Genomic DNA, 18,936 nt, shown 5'->3' on the forward strand with positions numbered 1-18,936 from the left:
GTTACTTTTTTATTGTTTATAAAACCATGCTGTGTAACTTTAATGTAATTAGCTACTTTTTGTTTGTATAAACTACTTTCAGATTCTCTAAATTTTGATTAGCTTTGCTTGGCAAGCTATAAATAGTTTCCCCAACACTGCTTATAAACGTAAGATTTGTTGTTCCATCTGGAATCGCGTTCATGTTGGAATGCAACAACCTGATCAAACAGTCTTGAAGCTGTAATCCAGTTCAAAGTATTTTTTTTTAAATGTATGGATTTGGCCAAATAATTATTTAGCTGTGTACATTTCACCAGTATCTGATGCTTTTGATCAGCTGTAGATAGAGCCGGGGTGGACCACAATCTCCCATTCCTCTACAGTCCAGCTGTAATTTGACTTTAATGTGATTTGGCCTCTACCTGCCTGTCTGAGTCAATTTGCCTGCAGGCAGTGAGGCACCTGAATAATTTATACGAAGCAGCTGGTTGTGGCATGAAGGTGCAGAAAAGCTCCCCCAGACACTCGCTTATTCTGCAGAATCAGGAATTTCAGAGGCGTTGAATCGGACGGCTTGTGCACCAACTTGTTGCATTTCACCTGCAGCCACCTTCGAGCAAAGCCTCACTCGCAAAAGACGCCGTTTATGCGGACGGCTTGCCAATTTTCCCCGCTGAGTAATGTAACTCCACGTGGACTTTTGGAGTTGAAATCTTTTGGCTGCGTGCATTCTACCTCTGATGACCCCCTTGGAAAACTGTAATTTTCGACCTTAATAGCTTGAAGATATCAATCACAAGGCATTATGAGTTCAAATATTTTTGGGAGTTTTATTAATTGAGCCCGGGACACAGCTGAATTTGTTCCACATGAGTTTTAGAGGTATGTGGCAAGAGCGAGAGGACTGTTATGACAGGGGAGATGGAGGAGGGCTGAATTCTGCAGCTTGTGCATAAGTGCTTTTGATAGAATGAGGGAGTGAAGGGGTGATTTGGGGAGTGAGAAAGGGAAAAACTGAGAGAGTGCATGACATTCTTAGTGCATCTGGGCAAAATAAGCAGTCAGCAAGTGAGCATGTAAGACAGAAAGAGGAAGGAGATCGTTGAAAGAGCACAGGAAGGGACGATAGAATTTATTAGTGGGGAAAAAGGGGAAGGGAAGGAAAGAGAAAGCGAGTGAGAGGCAGAGGAAAATGAAGAGAGAGCATCCAACCAGGAACGCAGTCTTGGCTTGCTGTGAAGTGTCAGGAAGGATGGAGGGAGGAATGGAAGGAAGGTGGATGAGATTAAACAGCAGAGAACGAGAAACTGATCCCTAACGGCAAGAGTGACGACCGACTGTGGAAAAGAAGAGACAAAACTAGAAAGAGAGAAATCAATTAATCATATCCTGGACCTGTAAACGCAAGAATTGCTCGCTGTCATCCCCACAAGGGGGCACAGAAGCGTGTGAACGCGAGAGTGTGGGAGAATCAGGTGGTGTGGTGGGACAGCCAGGATCCCTTCAGGATGAGTGACACTCTCGCACACACCCTCCCACACACAAACACGCGCTCCCTCGCGGAGGATCCAATGCAGCTGCGAGATCCAGGCGCTGCTGAGGATATGAAGGTGAGTGCCCTCCAGCTAGCTCAGGCAGAGTGGTAACAAAGCTGGGTACTTTTCTCTGTGTTTCAATCGCTGAATGGCATTCGTTTTCTTCGTGGGATGTTTTATCTGGGATTCTGTGTCTGAACGCAGTGCATTTTGGGCTTGTGGTGTCCGGCATGCTGTGTTTGTTTTAACTGGCATGGGATCTTGTTGATAGTGGAAAGGGAGACTCTTGTGTTTTTTAATCTAATTTACATGTATAAATCTATATTACATGTTTCCTTTAAAGGGTAGTTTACCCAAAATCATTTACCCACCGTCCTGTTGTTCCAAACCTGTATGAAATTTGTTTTGCAGAGCACAAAAGATATTTTGAAGAATGTTTTCATGTTTTTGTCCATACGGTGAAAGTCAATGAGGCCCAAAACAACACTGGACCCACTTTGACTTTCATTGTATGACAATATCAGTAAAAGAGTGAGTAAAAGACGACAGAATTTTCATTTTTGCATGAATTATCCCTTTACAGGGTCATTAAAGGGTTTGTGTTTTTATAGTAAGAAGGATCTGGCTATTTTTGAACAGTTATCAGTTGTGGGATGTGGTTTTTCCAGAGGGAGCATCAGAAGGTCATAGACAGACACTGTGCTTGCCAATCAGATAAATGTAACATGCACTGTTAATTGCTCACTTTGATAATTAGTATAGATGCAGTGTCTGCCAACACCATAAAAATACAGCATGTTATTGAGGCTTCGATAAAACATGAACGATACACACTGGCCTTAAAAGAATAGTTAACTGAATGAATCACTAGTTAAATGAATGACTTACTTTACATCATGTCATTCTCCTGCGGAAAATAAAATAAATTTGATATAACATATAGAGTGTTTAAAATATGTATATATTTTAAACACAATGAAAGTCAATGGAGTCTAGTGTTGACTTTCATTCTATGGACAAAAAAGTTCTTAAAAATATCTTCTTTTGTGTTCCGCATAGACAAAGTCATACAGGTTTGTAACAACATCAGGGTGACTAAATATTGGAACATCTTTCAGCTGTGGTTTGGTGGTTTCACAGTTAGATTATTATAGCATCATCATAAGGCTGTATCATAACATTGTTTGGATTTAAGGAAATTAGTTGGGATATTTATGAGCCAAGATGTCTCTCAGCTGAGAAAGTTAAAGGAATAAATCAACACCAGCAGAAGACCACTTCAGTGTTCTTCAAAAAGTTCTATTTTTACTTCATAATGCAAAGCATAATGGACCAACACCCAGGATTTTGGTCTAGAAATGCATTTTAACTTCTGTATGCTATTAAATCTTGATTAGAAGGGTGGTCTGAGTTAAAATACAGCCAGTAGACTTTAAAAAAAGACATGAGGCTTTAAAAGTAATCTTTTTCTTATGAGAGGCCTTAGCTTTGATTTTTCCTGTGCAGCCTGTCGGAGCCCCTCCCCCATCCGTTTCCTCGCTGAGGCTGTTAGTACTGACAGTTGTATCTATTGATGTGTTCTAGCTGGAGGTGTTCTTATTACCCAGCTAACTGCCAGCTTCACTTAATCCTCTGGAGATTCATGAAGGCAAAGCCATAGAACAACATCATTGTGGCTAATCCACTGCCAGTCTGACTGATGTAGTGTGGACTTTGCACATGCACAATGGCATCAGGGCCCTCGACGGTTATGGTGACGCAGAACTCAGTTTTCCGGACTGTGCCAAAAGAGATAAGAGGCAAAATCTGAGGAAGTCCGGTGGAAGGCCCGCTAAACTACAGTTGGTGTCTGTGCGTTGTCATCCTGAACCATGTCTCACCTCTGTTTTTGCTTCTAGTAGGGGGGTTGCTTGGATACGTTCCGTTTCAAAATGTTTTTGTTTGACTTAGAGAATATTCATTTCAGACTCTCCTGCATTTCCCAGCCAAGAGATGATGTTTCAAAAATGGCCCGTGTTAGTCTATTGTTGTTACAATTTGGAATGAAAAGCACAGCCATTATAGATGTTTTTGAAAGGTTAAACATTTTCTTTCTGTAACTGGCTCTATTGGAAATCATGTATCACAGTCATTTCTACTTTATTAGCCCAGAAAATTTGTCAAGTTTGACAGTGTTGATGAATTTGTAAATTTATGCATGCAGATTAGCTGCATTGTATTATATATAATATCAAGCCAAAATATTCAAATGAAATGACTATATCAAGTGAATAATTATGTTGGGAATCATATGACAATAGAGATCTGAATGCAGACCACACGGCCAAAAGATTTTTGGACTGCGACCATCAGGCTTTGTGCATTAAGCTTGTCATAAACAGAGGCTTAGCCATTGGCGCTATGAGATGCGGTACTTAGGATAGTGGGTAAAATTTATATTAAAGTCTGACCTCTCACATTATGGACACTAAAACAGAAACAATTTAAAGGGTAATGTGTGTCTGTGATGTATATCATCTACATACTGTGTAGCTAATATATATATATATACACACACTCTTTATACACTCTTTGTTATATTGCAGCCATTTGCTAAAATCATTTAAGTTCATTTTTTCCCTCATTAATGTACACACAGCACCCCATATTGACAGAAAAACACAGAATTGTTGACATTTTTGCAGATTTATTAAAAAAGAAAAACTGAAATATCACATGGTCCTAAGTATTCAGACCCTTGGCTCAGTATTTAGTAGAAGCACCCTTTTTATCTAATACAGCCATGAGTCTTTTTGGGAAAGATGCAACAAGTTTTTCACACCTGGATTTGGGGATCCTCTGCCATTCCTCCTTGCAGATCCTCTCCAGTTCTGTCAGGTTGGATGGTAAATGTTGGTGGACAGCCATTTTTAGGTCTCTCCAGAGATGCTCAATTGGGTTTAAGTCAGGGCTCTGGCTGGGCCATTCAAGAACAGTCACGGAGTTGTTGTGAAGCCACTCCTTCGTTATTTTAGCTGTGTTCTAGGGTAATTGTATTGTTGGAAGGTAAACCTTCGGCCCAGTCTGAGGTCCTGAGCACTCTGGAGAAAGTTTTCGTCCAGGATATCCCTGTACTTGGCCGCATTCATCTTTCCCTCGATTGCAACCGGTCGTCCTGTCCCTGCAGCTGAAAAACACCCCCACAGCATGATGCTGCCACCACCATGCTTCACTGTTGGGACTGTATTGGACAGGTGATGAGCAGTGCCTGGTTTTCTCCACACATACCGCTTAGAATTAAGGCCAAAAAGTTCTATCTAGGGTTCATCAGACCAGAGAATCTTATTTCTCACCATCTTGGCAAACTCCATGCGGGCTTTCATGTGTCTTGCACTGAGGAGAGGCTTCCGTAGGGCCACTCTGCCATAAAGCCCCGACTGGTGGAGGGCTGCAGTGATGGTTGGCTTTCTACAACTTTCTCCCATCTCCCGACTGCATCTCTGGAGCTCAGCCACAGTGATCTTTGGGTTCTTCTTTACCTCTCTCACCAAGGCTCCCCCGATAGCTCAGTTTGGCCGGACGGCCAGCTCTAGGAAGGGTTCTGGTCGTCCTAAATGTCTTCCATTTAAGTATTATGGAGGACACTGTGCTCTTAGGAACCTTAAGTGCAGCAGAAATTTTTTTGTAACCTTGGCCAGATCTGTGCCTTGCCACAATTCTGTCTCTGAGCTATTCAGGCAGTTCCTTTGACCTCATGATTCTCATTTGCTCTGACATGCACTGTGAGCTGTAAGGTCTTATATAGTCAGGTGTGTGGCTTTCCTAATCAAGTCCAATCAGTATAATCAAACACAGCTGGACTCAAATGAAGGTGTAGAACCATCTCAAGGATGATCAGAAGAAATGGATAGCACCTGAGTTAAATATAGTGTCACAGCAAAGGGTCTGAATACTTAGGACCATGTGATTTTTCAGTTTTTCTTTTTTAATAAATCTGAAAAAATGTCAACAATTCTGTGTTTTTCTGTCAATATGGGGTGCTGTGTGTACATTAATGAGGAAAAATATGAACTTAAATGATTTTAGCAAATGTCTGCAATATAACAAAGAGTGAAAAATGTAAGGGGTTCTGAATACTTTCCGTACCCACTATATATATGAAACAAATAAAAAAATAAATATATACGAATAAATAATAAACAATAATTTTAGTTAATATTAATTGTTAATTTTTTAACGGTATTATTTAATGGACCTGAGCTAACATTAAATGGACATATCATGAAAATATGACTTTTATCTGCACAGATAATCATAGAACACTATTTAGTCTCGTTAGATTGGATAGCCTGCAAGTTGACCCTGGCAAGCTGGCAAGCTTGCTAAAAAAGGAACGTTTCTGTCTGAGCGATATTTTGGAAAAAATATTAGACCATTCACAGCATTTGATAGCAACCATAAACATTAGCCTGGTGTGTATGGCTCTGTATGGCAAACAGGTATGCTATGTCTAGTGGGCGTCCATGTGAGTTTTGCACAAAAGATTAACATAACGACACATGTCGATGAGTTGAATCAACTCAACAGCAACTACATAAATCTATCCACTTACCATTCAGAAACATCCAGTTGCATTCTAAAAGTTGTAACTTCTTTCGACTCCGGTTTGAATAATGTAAGACTGAACACCGTTACTGACAATCGTCATTTTGGCTGTGTGAGATTCTCCAGCTTTGTTGTTGTTGAGCAACCAAAGTGCGAGCTGTTAAAGCTCCGCTCTCTTTTGGAAAGCGGGCAGGGATCAGCAGCTCATTTGCCTTTTAAATGGACACACACAAAAACGGCATGTTTTTGCTCACACCCAAACAGGGGCAAATTTGACAAGCTATAATATATGATCTATGGGGTATTTTGAGCTGAAACTTCACAAACACGTTTTGGGGACACCAGAGACTTATATTACATCTTGTGAAAAGGGGCATAATTGGCTCCCTTAAACTAACAATAAACAGTCAAATTTATAGTTACTAACATTACCAAAGATTAATAAATACTGTAACGAATGTATTGCTCATTGTTTGTTAATATTATCCAGTAGATTCTATTCAGGAATGTTTTGGTATGTAGTATATATGCTGGTTTAGAAATGATTTAGTGTAGTGCGACCTCCTTAAAAGTAAGTGAGTAATTAGGTTGTCTTCATTCGTTAGCTAAGTCATTGATATTTTGAAACTGAATGCAGGGACGAGCAACATTTGCGCAAGAGATGAGCTGCTCACCCTGACTTGATCTCACAGGTGTCCTGACTCTTTGCACCATATGGCCACCCTTTAGCCATGTTCTGCTGCCACTGTACTGCCACCTAGACCCTTCCATCAACATGATTAACGACCTTGTCTGTCTAATGGGAGCCGGACCAGAGTTTAGTTTCACATGTCCTTTCTCTTTTCCCTTTCCCTCTTTCTCTTTCTCCTGTTCTTTGCTCAGATGGATCCTGTTCAGAAGGCAGTGATCAACCACACCTTTGGAGTCCCACTGGTGAAGACCAAACGGCCAATCATTTCCTGTAATGTCTGCCAGATCCGTTTCAACTCTGAGGTAAGGTATCTGATATTAGACTGTTTGAAATTTGGTGGCTTACTCAAATGGCTTGTGTTATTAAAGACATGAAATCATATATAGATTTCTTAGAGTGAGTTTTCTATGTAATATGAGTGTTATGTTTATGTTGCTGAGATACTTTGCACACTCTGCTTTCTAGTCCGGAAATAGCCTATGGCAAATCCTCTTTGAAGTACTGTATCCGTATAGCATGTCAGAGTGAATGCTTACAGCATGAAGTGTTTTTCTTTCTTTCTACAATTAAAAAGAGTTTTAATAAAATCTCTCTCAACATACAGTCTCAATTATAAGAGTGATTATTATTTCCACCAGGAAATCCTACAGAAACCTTCCTACATCCTTCCTACAAACGTTCAAATTTTCCATTTTAGACTTGCCACAGTAATTTATTGCAAGATCCGTATCGCGCATTTTGCAGTTCCAATATTCCTCGCGCATCAATGAAAGCAATTATGTTAGTTGTTTATGCACCAAATTGCTGCTACGTTTGTTTGGGGGGAAACTTAAGCCTGAAATATTCTGGGCTGAATTCAGTTGCAGCTGTGGCAGACATTGTGACATGTGTGAGATTAGTAACAGAGCAGGACCTGGGAGTGCCCCACTAGCCTGCGCTATTTTTACGGACGAGAACTGTAATCATGGGCAGAAAGTGGCTTTCTTGGTGTGAGCCTGTAATCTTGGGCCTCCAGTCGAGCAGATGTATAGCCTTCTTTAAACCGCATCCACAGACAATGAAAGACAGGGAGAAGATGTAGAGGCCAAGCCTGCATGTGAAGACCTGCGAAAATAGCTGTTAGCCCAGCTCCCTCTTAATGATTTATGGGGTGAGATTTTGAGACAACTCAGCAGTTCTGTGAAACAACTGGACTTAAGAGTTCATTAGAGGTGATATTTCATGGAGGTGAAGATTAGATTGAGGTTATGTACTACAGTTATTTACATCATCTAATGTTCCCTTGTTTTGGTTCACAGTAAATATCCTAGACGGTTGTTAGTTAGGCTATAAATTCCATATCCCAAAGAGCCACCCAAAGATACCTTTAGTTTACAACCCAGTTCATGACCCTCAAGTCAAACGAGCTTGACACATACAAGTGTGCTTGTAAATAATAATGCTGTTCAATAAACGTTAAGCACTTGACTACTGATTGGACATCTCTGACACCTGCAGCTGTCCTGGTTTGTAAAAGATAGGCATATAATTTCAACACCCCTGTTTTTGCAGCGTCTCCCTGCTTGCCATCATTGCATTTTACTACACACAGACACATACGCACACACTTAACCACATGGCACTTTCCACAAAAAGGATACAAAATAGGGCCTGCTTTTGTCTTTCTATTATTTATTTTTACATTTTTCATAAATGGCAAAAAAAATTATAATATTTTTTAATTAACACGGGTAAGGGCTGATGGTTAATAAATACAAATAATATTACTCAAATCAGTTTATCTGATTATGTGTAAATTATTTTTTTCTCTTATTAATTTTATTCATTCATTCTTACATTTTGCATAAATAAATGTGTGTGTATATATATATATATATATATATATATATATATATATATATATATATAAACATTACATTACATCAAAAAAGAAAAAAAGAAACCAAATACAATTCTATTTTGTAATTTTACATTAACAATGTATTGTAATAAATGTTCTATTTATCAAATCCAAGTCAATCTCATCAAGTTAGTGTTTTAAGAATTTCTACATTCATTCCAAAATAATAACTAAAGGCAATAATAATAATTTAAACAATATATTTTGTTTGTGTTTTTCTTTTTAATAGTCAACTAAGGCTGTTTTAGATCATCAGTCATGCTCCGTAAACCCCGTCTGTCACAGACACGAATTGTATTTTTAATTTCACCAAGCTGATTGCACTAAAAAAAAAAAACACAGTTTTTTCAGTCCATTTCAAGTTTGATTTTGACGTGACATAAAGCGGTAATATCTAACTGGGTGATCTGTTTACTTTTCATTCAGTCTTCCCATTGATGCCATCATTTGTTCAGTCAAACTGATGCGCGGAACGCGCACGTCAACAAGAGGCGGATTTATCGCACAAACCAATCATATCCAATCATAACCAATTACATCCTATCATAGCACGATGGAGACATTGGCTGCGTCCGAAAACCTAGGTAGCTGTCTTGTTGCCTCGTTGTCTTATAAGAGAATGACTTGTACGGCAGCGTTTGTGCATGAAGGTCACTCACGAAACTGATTTCGGACAGACTTCTGAGGCAGCGTAACAGTTTAATGATCTACAGCAAAATAGCGCAAGCTTTGGTGAGAACTAAACAAATATTTAATTATTACAGTAGTAATTTCTCGATAGAAATGATATCAAAATTGAAATATGTTGGTCAAAATCATACATTTATACACAAACTGAGCAGCAAACGCAACTTTCGGACGCCATATTTATTTTTCTAGCTAAACTGTCACAGAATGGAAAGCACAGGATTGTGGCTTATCAAAGGCAGCTAAGGATCTATGCTTCCTTCAAAAATCGATCTGAGGAAGGCATCTCAGGAAACAGGAAGTGAAGCTAACATTGGATTCGGACGTGCCTTGATGCCTTACTACCTTGAAATATGTCCTCAGAAGGCAGCATTTTCCAGTTTTCGGACACAGCCATAGCCTCTTCTCATGTGACTTTCCCCCAATCATTCTCCATTACCCCCACAAAACCCACCGCACGCCGGGGGTCTAATGGTTTTCTATGTTTTCTATGAGGGAAAAGGGAGGCATGACTCCTGCTGTAACTTTACCTGCGGGTGTCGCTGTTGGTTATTGTTCCTTTCGAAATACGCGTGACTCGTGCTCTTTTTAATGTCATAATTTGTAATATTTGTGCTGTTTTATATGTAATATGGATTATTTTCTCATCCTATTTTTTTGAGGAGGCACTGCCTCCCTTGCCTCAAACGCCCCTGATATATATATGTATATATGATCATATTTTTAAATAGCATGGGTAACAAGGCACATTATATGAAAATTATGACATTGTTGCAGGATTTTATTTATTCAGCTGAGAAGGTCAAATCCTTTGAAATGACACAGGCAAAAATCAGCATTTTAAGGGGATACATTTAAAACTAGCTACTTTTCATGCTAGATTAATTTTATATTAGATTATATAGTTCTCATAACATATAAAAAACGTCATTTGTGTATTGATTTTTTTTTTTTTTAAGTGTGCTGTATCCATGGAAAGTGCCATATGCACACATTCATAAACCCTCATACAAACTCAGACATTTTTTTGTCATTGTCCTAACTATTTAAACTCTTATTTATTTTTAAAGTCCTCAGGCATCAAGTGTTCACGGCGTCAAATCAGTTGCGAGCGAAAAACAGAGAGATCAAAGGCAAGCAATCAACAACTGCAAGTTTGTATGTTTTATTAGAAATTTTGCTACTACTTTCATGCATTTTTGCACTGGAAATTATTCAGCTACATAAGGAGATTAAATTATACGATGCCACATTTCATTAAATGGTTACACAGAGCAACGAGTCTACATTTTCTTCCTCTACTATGCTGAATGACGCAATGCATTTGTTCCTTGAAAATATCTATTCCCTCGCCTCCTTCCCATCATCATTTCACGCTCCATTATGGATTCATAGATTCCAAACCCCCCAGTGCCGATAACTGAGGACATTTGTAGTGGAAAAAGCAGACTATTGGCTGCCAGCAAGTGTTATCTGATGCATTCATCAAACTATGAGAGTTGTGTTATGCTGTGCTGCCAGTGTCCCTCTGTCCCTTTCACTCTAGCGCAAGATGGAGGTATAACCTTGCCGCGCTGCAGAAGTGATGTCACCATATTGTGTCACTGTTGCTGCAGGACAGGGTTGAATGCGTGTCCCTCCCCCTGCCAGAGCTGCAGTGGCCCACCGATGTCGCACAATTTCCGTCATTCACTGGCTGTTTTTCCATCACTAGGGCAAATTAACCTTCCATGTGCATGTTGAGCTTCGGGAATAGCCACAGCTGTCAATCCTCCTCATGCAGCCCTTTACCATTTTGTTGTGGTAATTGTATTTATGTTGGCGTATGTTGCGTTACATACTGTTCACGTGTGATTTGATAAATCTGGCAAACTGACAATCTGGTCTCTGTGTCCTAATTTGTCCTTGGAAAAGTTCTTCATGCTCATGCTCCCTGTTTTTCCATCGTTGTGCTTAGAAGAATTAATCTTCTGCTTTCAAAACCAACTCATCTCTCTTATGTAAAACCCTGTGCCATCTGGGCAAGAACTCCTCATTTCCTTATTCTATAGATAGCACTGCATTCATACGAGCTCTTCATTCTCATTGGCACATTATGGATTTGGCTTGGTACTTGATTTGTATTCATATCTAATGGTTGAGGTATTCTTCACACATAATGCGTGCCCTCTCTTGTAAGTCGCTTCATTAAGAAAGCATTCACTGAGAATTTCAATGTAGGCTATGTGGGTTCAAAGAGTTCATGAAAATTGGATTAGTATTGCTAATAGCTGAATTCGAGTTAGGAGCTGGTTGACATTGTTTAGCTACAAACTGATTGTTAAAAACAAGTGTTTCTAAAGGATGATAGTGTCATTTCATCAGTTTTATAGCACCCAAACCGAATGACACTCACTTCTATTAACGATTCTCGCATATGCATTCTTCCGCCAATGCGAGAGAACCACGGTACATACAAAAATACTCAAAATATAGAGAACTGTAATACTATTCTGTGTCAACGCAACAGCCCTTCTGAATCTACGGCATGAAATGGACAACATGAGCAATCTTGTTTGATTCCCGAATGAATGACTCTTACTAACCTGGGTTGGGTTTCCCAAAAGCTTCGTAAGTCTAAGTTGATCGTAGAGACCATTGGTGGCAATTGTTCTATGATCAACTTAGGCTTATGATGCTTTTGGCAAATGCAGACCTGTTCTTTTTAGTGAATCAAAAATATGAAGTGCAACCAGTGTAGTCTGACTCTCGAATGAATGACTTTAATGAATCGGTTGTTTTTAGTGAAATATGTTTTGAATGTTTTGATTGTCTAGTATTTTTGTTTAATATATAGTTAAAGCCACCCTTAAAAGATGGTCTGTGTAAATGCATTGTTCAGGAATTTCAAAAATCTGTTAGCAATGACATAGCATTTTTTTTTTTTCTAACAAATATTTAGTCCTTACTAAAAAGAATGGTTAGGAGGAATTGGAATTAGAAAAAACATTATGATTCCCATTCCTAGTCACAGACAGTTTTAAAAAAATATTTGGATTCTACCGTATTGACATCTCTGTAACTCATGGTTGTGATTACTGCTCTAGACTGTTTGAGTCTTTTGCTTGCACATGGCAGTGGCATGAACTGTGTTTCTCATTTGTTTTTGGATGTGCTTTCTTTCTTCTGCATTTTTTCTTCACTCTGTTGCAAGTCTGATCAGTTTTATATTCATAAACTCATGAATGTTGTTTTCCATTAATTTTTTTTTTTTTTTTTATCTGTGTGACCTCTGTCTACAAAACATATATGGAGCACCTGTGCTTTAACCCCATATCCACTGAGCTCTCTGAGGGTTTCTGCCAGAACCACATCGCTAACTTCTCCTCTTTCCTCCTTAATCCCAGGGATCGCTGCTCTTTTATGCTTCTTTCCCACATCCTGCTCAGTTTCCTGTGTTCTTTAGACAGGCAGCTTCTTCAAACCCCCGAAGGCTTCGATTACAGACCACCAGCTATATAAGGCTCTGTCATCGCCAATTACAGCCCACAACCTGCCACAACAGACAGGAAGGGCCAACCTAATGCCATTCCCTCATTGCAAGCGTACCCTAACAGTCTCTAAGGACTTGTCCTAGCTGTCTTAATCTCTTCTGTTCCCATGAGTCTCTGTGGGGTTTCCACGCCTCTTTTAATGTTGTGAGCATCTGAGCCCTCAATCACACTCTGGTATGAGTCTTTTTGGTCCTGCTCCCAGTGTCTGCAGCAACGGTTGTCAACTCATTCTCAGTTTCACACAACAGATAATCCAGCCACTTAATAATCATCATGTTTGTCCTTATGGGATTGATTCTGAGGCCATGGCTGTTTTGGGAAGCCGCTGATAGGTGATATGTTTGAAACGTGCTGCTGGGAGGCACGTCAGATACACGTTGTGCCGCGTGGCGATCCCGCTCCCCTGTAACGAGGATGCAGACCACAGGCGACAGCTCCTGTGTGAGCATTTCTGGAAATATCTCATCGTGTGTTCCTGCTAGAGGTCAAGTCAGCATGATCGATGAGTGGACTAGATTGTGCCACATCAGAGAAGTGGAATTGTTTATGTAGATTAGAGCTTTCACAGTAGTCAACTGTTTTGTGTTTCCTTTGGTTTTGCTCTATTTATGCACTGGCCGCTGAGATGGCTAAATATATCCTTTCACTTAACAATGGTCTCATTTTCTCTACTTAGACAGTGTTGATAATGAAATCATGGAAAAGACCTCATATTCTTTGTTATGTCTAATGGTATAAATAATTTATGTAATGTATTGTATTATTATTAATAATAAATTAAATATAATATATTATTTAAATAATAAATAATTTAATAATACAATTGTATTAAAACAACTTAAAATTAAATTTTAAATTATTAAATTATTATGAATAATAATGATTATTATTATTATTGTTGTTGTTAAATTAGTGTATATCCAGCATATATTCTTTGTCATTTAAAGGTATAGATAATTTTATGTAATTTATTTAAAATAATAATAATAATATATTACTTACAATTATTATTATTATTATTATTATTTTTAATGATGTTAATAATAATATCATTTGTACTAAAATAATATTCAAATAACTTAAATTATACATTCAAATATTACTAATAATACAAATTATTAAAGGGTTAGTTCACTCAAAAATGAAAATAATGTCATTTATTACTCACCCTCATATCGTTACACACCCGTAAGACCAATTTCAAAACTGCTTCATGAAGCTTCGGAGCGTTATGAATCAGCGTATCGAATCATGATTCGGATCGCGTGTCAAACCGCCAAACTGCTGAAATCACGTGACTTTGGCGCTCCGAACCACTGATTCGACACGCTGATTCATAATGCTCCGAAGCTTCATGAAACAGTGTTTTGAGATTGGCCATCACTATATAAGACATTATTTTGTTTTTTTGGCGCACCAAAAATATTCTCGTCGCTTTATAATATTAATATTGATCCACTGTACTCACATGAACTGATTTAAATATGTTTTTAGTACATTAATGGATCTTGAAAGAGGAAGTGTCATTGCTGGCTATGCAGGCCTCACGGAGCCATCGGAATTCAACAAAAATATCTTAATTTGCGTTGCGAACGGCATGAGGGTGAGTAATAAATGACGTTATTTTCATTTTTGGGTGAACTAACCCTTTAATATAACTTTATTATTATTATAGAATTTTATATATTCAGAATACATGGTTAATTTTGAATGGTTGTCATTGGAGAAATATTCATTTTAGAACAACCAGGCTAACTATACCAAAGACTATAGACCTTATGTAGCCCTGCCCCTTTCAGCGTTGCGCTCGTTGTCTTTTGACTTCCGGTTTGTATTTCCACAGCGATATTACATTTATGAATGAACTGCTCGTTTTAAAATCTTCCCGATCTACTGACATTTGTTAAAGGTCCCGTTTTTCATGTTTTTTTGAAGCTTTGATTGTGTTTATAGTGTGCAATATAACATGTGTTCATGTTTCGCATGTAAAAAAACACAGTATTTTTCACATAATTTACTTATCTGTATACCGCTGTTTCCACTGTCATAAAAACGGGCTGATGACTTCCTTGTTCTATGAAGTCCCTCCTTCAGAAATACGTAACGAGTTCTGATTGTGCCAGCGGTTCCTGTGTTGTGATTCGACAGCAGCTTAGCGAACCTTGCCCAGAAAGGTCACGCCTCTTACCATAACGTGGAGATGCATGCGCTCAGTGTTATTGTAAACATGTCTTTAATTTTACCCTATCAATTTGAGCCGGAATCAGACCCGGTGATTGGACTGCGGGATAAAAATAACAGCGTTTCGACGACATGGCGACAAACACACTCTACAAACGCAACTCTTGTGTATTCCTGTGGGCGGATGTTAGTCAAAAAACTGTTTTAGTGACGTCATTAAAGAAGGAAGTAGAGGGATGTAGTCCAAACTGGCCGTTCGATGTAGGCGACTTCTGTTAAATAAAATATCTCGCTTGGCATTGAACTTTGAGCTTTAAAATTTTACAGATTTTATTTATACTCTAACAACAACATTACACACTAACTAAAGTTTGAAACATGGGATCACGAAGAACGGGACCTTTAAGACATCTGCTTTAAACATAACAATGCTCATGATGACTTTCATTAACTCTACAACAAGTAAATCCACTTAACCAACTAATTATTTTTTGACAGCGATGCCATAGAAATGTACAGATGTATTCTATGTATGTATTCTATAGAATAACAAGATGCGTCACTCATATTGTTTTGAATGGGAGAAAGTGCAACGTGCAATATGGCGGTATAAGTCCTGCCTTCTAAATCAGAGCCAATGGCCGATTGGTAAAGTCATCGCTTCACTGCATCGGTCGTTGGAAGCTCTGGTTCCTATGGAAACAGTCAGACGCGCACTTCCTATAGAGACACGTACTTAGGACTGCACAGCTTGATCCAGTCAGTTTCACACTCACAGAAAATGGATGCCATGTGGCATCGGCGTCCTGGGACAAGCATGAAGGTATAAGCCCTTGTTATGACTCCTGGAGGGTACATCCAGTACCAGATGTCAAATATGGCCTGTGAGCATTAAAAACTTTGTAACTCTACACCTGTTTTGTTGGTGTGCAGCTCCTTGTGGATTTTGAAAGGTGTGCTCATAGAACGTTTAAGCAGAATCACCTGTGTGTTCATTTCAGAGTCAGGCAGAAGCCCACTACAAGGGGAACCGTCATGCTAGGAGAGTCAAAGGCATCGAGACCTCCAAGAGCCGCCCACAAGAGAGTGACAAACCTCCTCCTGGGCCCGTCTCGTCCCCCTCACCTACGGGACCCTTGTCGGCCGTCTCAGACACCGAGCCCAACAAAACAGGTAAGAGCTTGAGAATAAGTGGCTTTGCACAATATAGTCACTGTAAAACATGCACATCTGGTCTTCTATACTAAACAACTTTTGGGAAAAAAATGTGTAAAGACATTAATTTGAAGAATAGAAAGCAAAACATTGTATTCTGCTTCAAAATTGTCAAAAGAGATGACTGGAAAGCGAAGATACTCTAATTCAAAACTAGGACATGAAGACGCCACAAATATTCAATCTGTGTGTGGTCTGACCTCACTCTTCAAGAGGCAACCAATCGAACATTCCCAACGCTGAAGTTCTGGAATCTGTCACAGGGCAATTACAGCCCCAACTGTGCAATAACAGAAAGAGACAAAAACAACATCCCTCAGTCCCAGCACAAGATATAAAATAGCTAGTTTATGAAATTTAAGATTGTGCATTCCTTGTTGAAACATCTTGAGGAAGTCTGGGTAAAGATCTAGAACATGGATTGTCTTATTTTAATCTGAGTCTAATTTTACTAGAGTGGCATGACTTTGACCATCACCACTTGTTTTGCAGCTTTATTAGGAAGGCCTAGCTGATGTGTTTATGGAGCTGTGTGCAGGCTTATTAGGTATTAAAAGCCCATTTGTCTCTGCATCAGAATAAACTGTAGGATTAGGAGGAATGGGTTAGTGCAGAGGATGAGCAGTGAATGAGAGTTTGTGAGACACAGATTGTGGATATAAAAAAGTTCAGAGGTCTGAGGATTAGTTAAAAGGGAGAAGGGAAACATCACAGTTGATCTTGCTTTAATGAGAAGTGATTAAACACTGGCAGATCATAATGATGGTGAGATGAAATGGGGGCGCAGAGTTTATAAACTGCCAGAGGGTGGGTGACTCCCTCTTGTGCCTGTTATATGCCAGTCTTTTTTCCACTATGTCTTAGTCTACACTCCCTGCACTTTGCTGTCAGCATTTCTCATTGTGCAATTCTCATTCTGAAAACATTGTTGACAACGGTTTTGCTGCTTATTGTTTTTGCGGAAATTCTGATGTTTTTTTTTTTGATGAATAGAAAGTTAAAAACAACAGCACTTATTTGAAATGGAAATCTTTACCTAATTATTAAAATAATGATAGGTTTTTAGCCATGACAGCTTGACATTTTAAGTGAAGGCAAGACTTTTAAATGAGACAAGTAAATTAATTCAACTCCGAAAAAAAAAGAAAAAAAAAAAAGAAAACTGTTTTACGAACACCTACATTATATAATGTGACTTACAGAATGACTGCTTTAATTCCCACCTCCCCTCCTCCTGCTCATCGTCTCTGTCACAGAGGATGGAGGAGGACAGTATAGCCGTGTCTCTCACTGACTCTACAGTCCTCAGGCCTAGAAAGAATTCCAGCGGGAGAGAGCCAAAACAAACCGGCCATGATCTAAATGTGAAACCAGATACATATGAAAGAATGCTGTTTTCCATCCAAAGCTCACTCCCGTGACCCCGACCCCTAGCGGGCCGGTGGCTCGCTTGTTTGTATATCCCGACAATCACTTTGTTTTAATGCCCATAATACTAGTTTCACAACAGAGTCTTCATTGAGCTGCCAACCCCTAGAGTCCTGACAGCTGCAGTTCCATCTGGACATTGCAAGCCCAGCGTGTGGAGAAGTATGTGTGTGAGAATGTACAGTGGAAATTTATTTTGCAAAAGTTTAGAGCTTACTTTAGTGTGTTTCTCTTCATCCCCCCCCCCCCCCCCCCCCCCAATTGTTTAAGTTTAAAAGCATGTGACAAGATATTGGGGATGCATCAGGGCTCGGTACTTGGGCCTGATCATTATATTTCACTTGTCTACACATCTTGCTTTTTGCTGTGTGTGTGTGTGGGTTTTTATGTGAAAGCTCAAGAGGAGAATTCCCACGCTTCATGAGAAACACTAAGCCGTGTTGGACCTCAGCTGCCGGAGATGTAATTTATTGATGATTTTCTTTCACGCATCACTAGAGCCAGCATCTTCTCAGAGGTAGAAAGACAATACTCAGACCAATGGAGTCACCTTTTTAGTGGTTATAGAGTTTCAGCTGCCTTCTGAATGTCTCCTGAACCATTGATAATTTAAAAGGAGAGTTCACCCCAAAAAAAATTGTATACACTGTCGTTCAAAAGTTTGGGTTCAGTAAGATTTTTTTTTTTTTTAAGAAAGAAATTTTTATTTTAAATAAATGCATGTTTTTGAGAAGCAAATATCATATTAGAATGATTTCTGAAGGATCATGTGACACTGAAGACTGGAGTAATGGCTGTATTTAAAATACATTAAAATAGAAATTATATATATATATATATATATATATATATTTTATTTATTTATTTATTTATTTATTTATTTATTTATTTATTTATTTATTTTTTGATGATAGAATGCTGTCAGATATTCTTCCATTGACTGCCTTTGTAACTACCACTTTGACGCTTCAAAAACTCCATAAAGAGATCGGAAAACTAATACATAGGAATCAAGCAGTTTAGTTGAAGCAGGTTGGGTTGAGCTTCTGCTTATGTTCGCTGATCAATGTTTACATGCGAGTAAAAGCATAAATTAAATCTGTTCATCATAACAAGCGATCGATTCTCTTCAGAAAGTTTGGACTCAACCGCTCGATACATATGGATTCGTTTTACGATCTCTTTTTGAAGTGTCAAAGT

General features: G+C 38.8%; 1 protein-coding gene across 1 annotated transcript in view; it reads left to right on the forward strand.

Annotated features, from left to right (window-relative positions):
• The window catches only part of znf385a (zinc finger protein 385A), a 108,967-nt gene that overhangs the window by 73,872 nt on the left and 16,159 nt on the right, over positions 1-18,936 (forward strand). Inside the window, 2 exon segments of the mRNA XM_048179389.1 lie at positions 6,984-7,094; positions 16,095-16,266. Coding sequence (XP_048035346.1) covers positions 6,984-7,094; positions 16,095-16,266 — 283 coding nt within the window.

Source organism: Megalobrama amblycephala, linkage group LG24 (genome assembly GCF_018812025.1).
Source record: "Megalobrama amblycephala isolate DHTTF-2021 linkage group LG24, ASM1881202v1, whole genome shotgun sequence".
NCBI classification, from domain to species: domain Eukaryota; kingdom Metazoa; phylum Chordata; class Actinopteri; order Cypriniformes; family Xenocyprididae; genus Megalobrama; species Megalobrama amblycephala.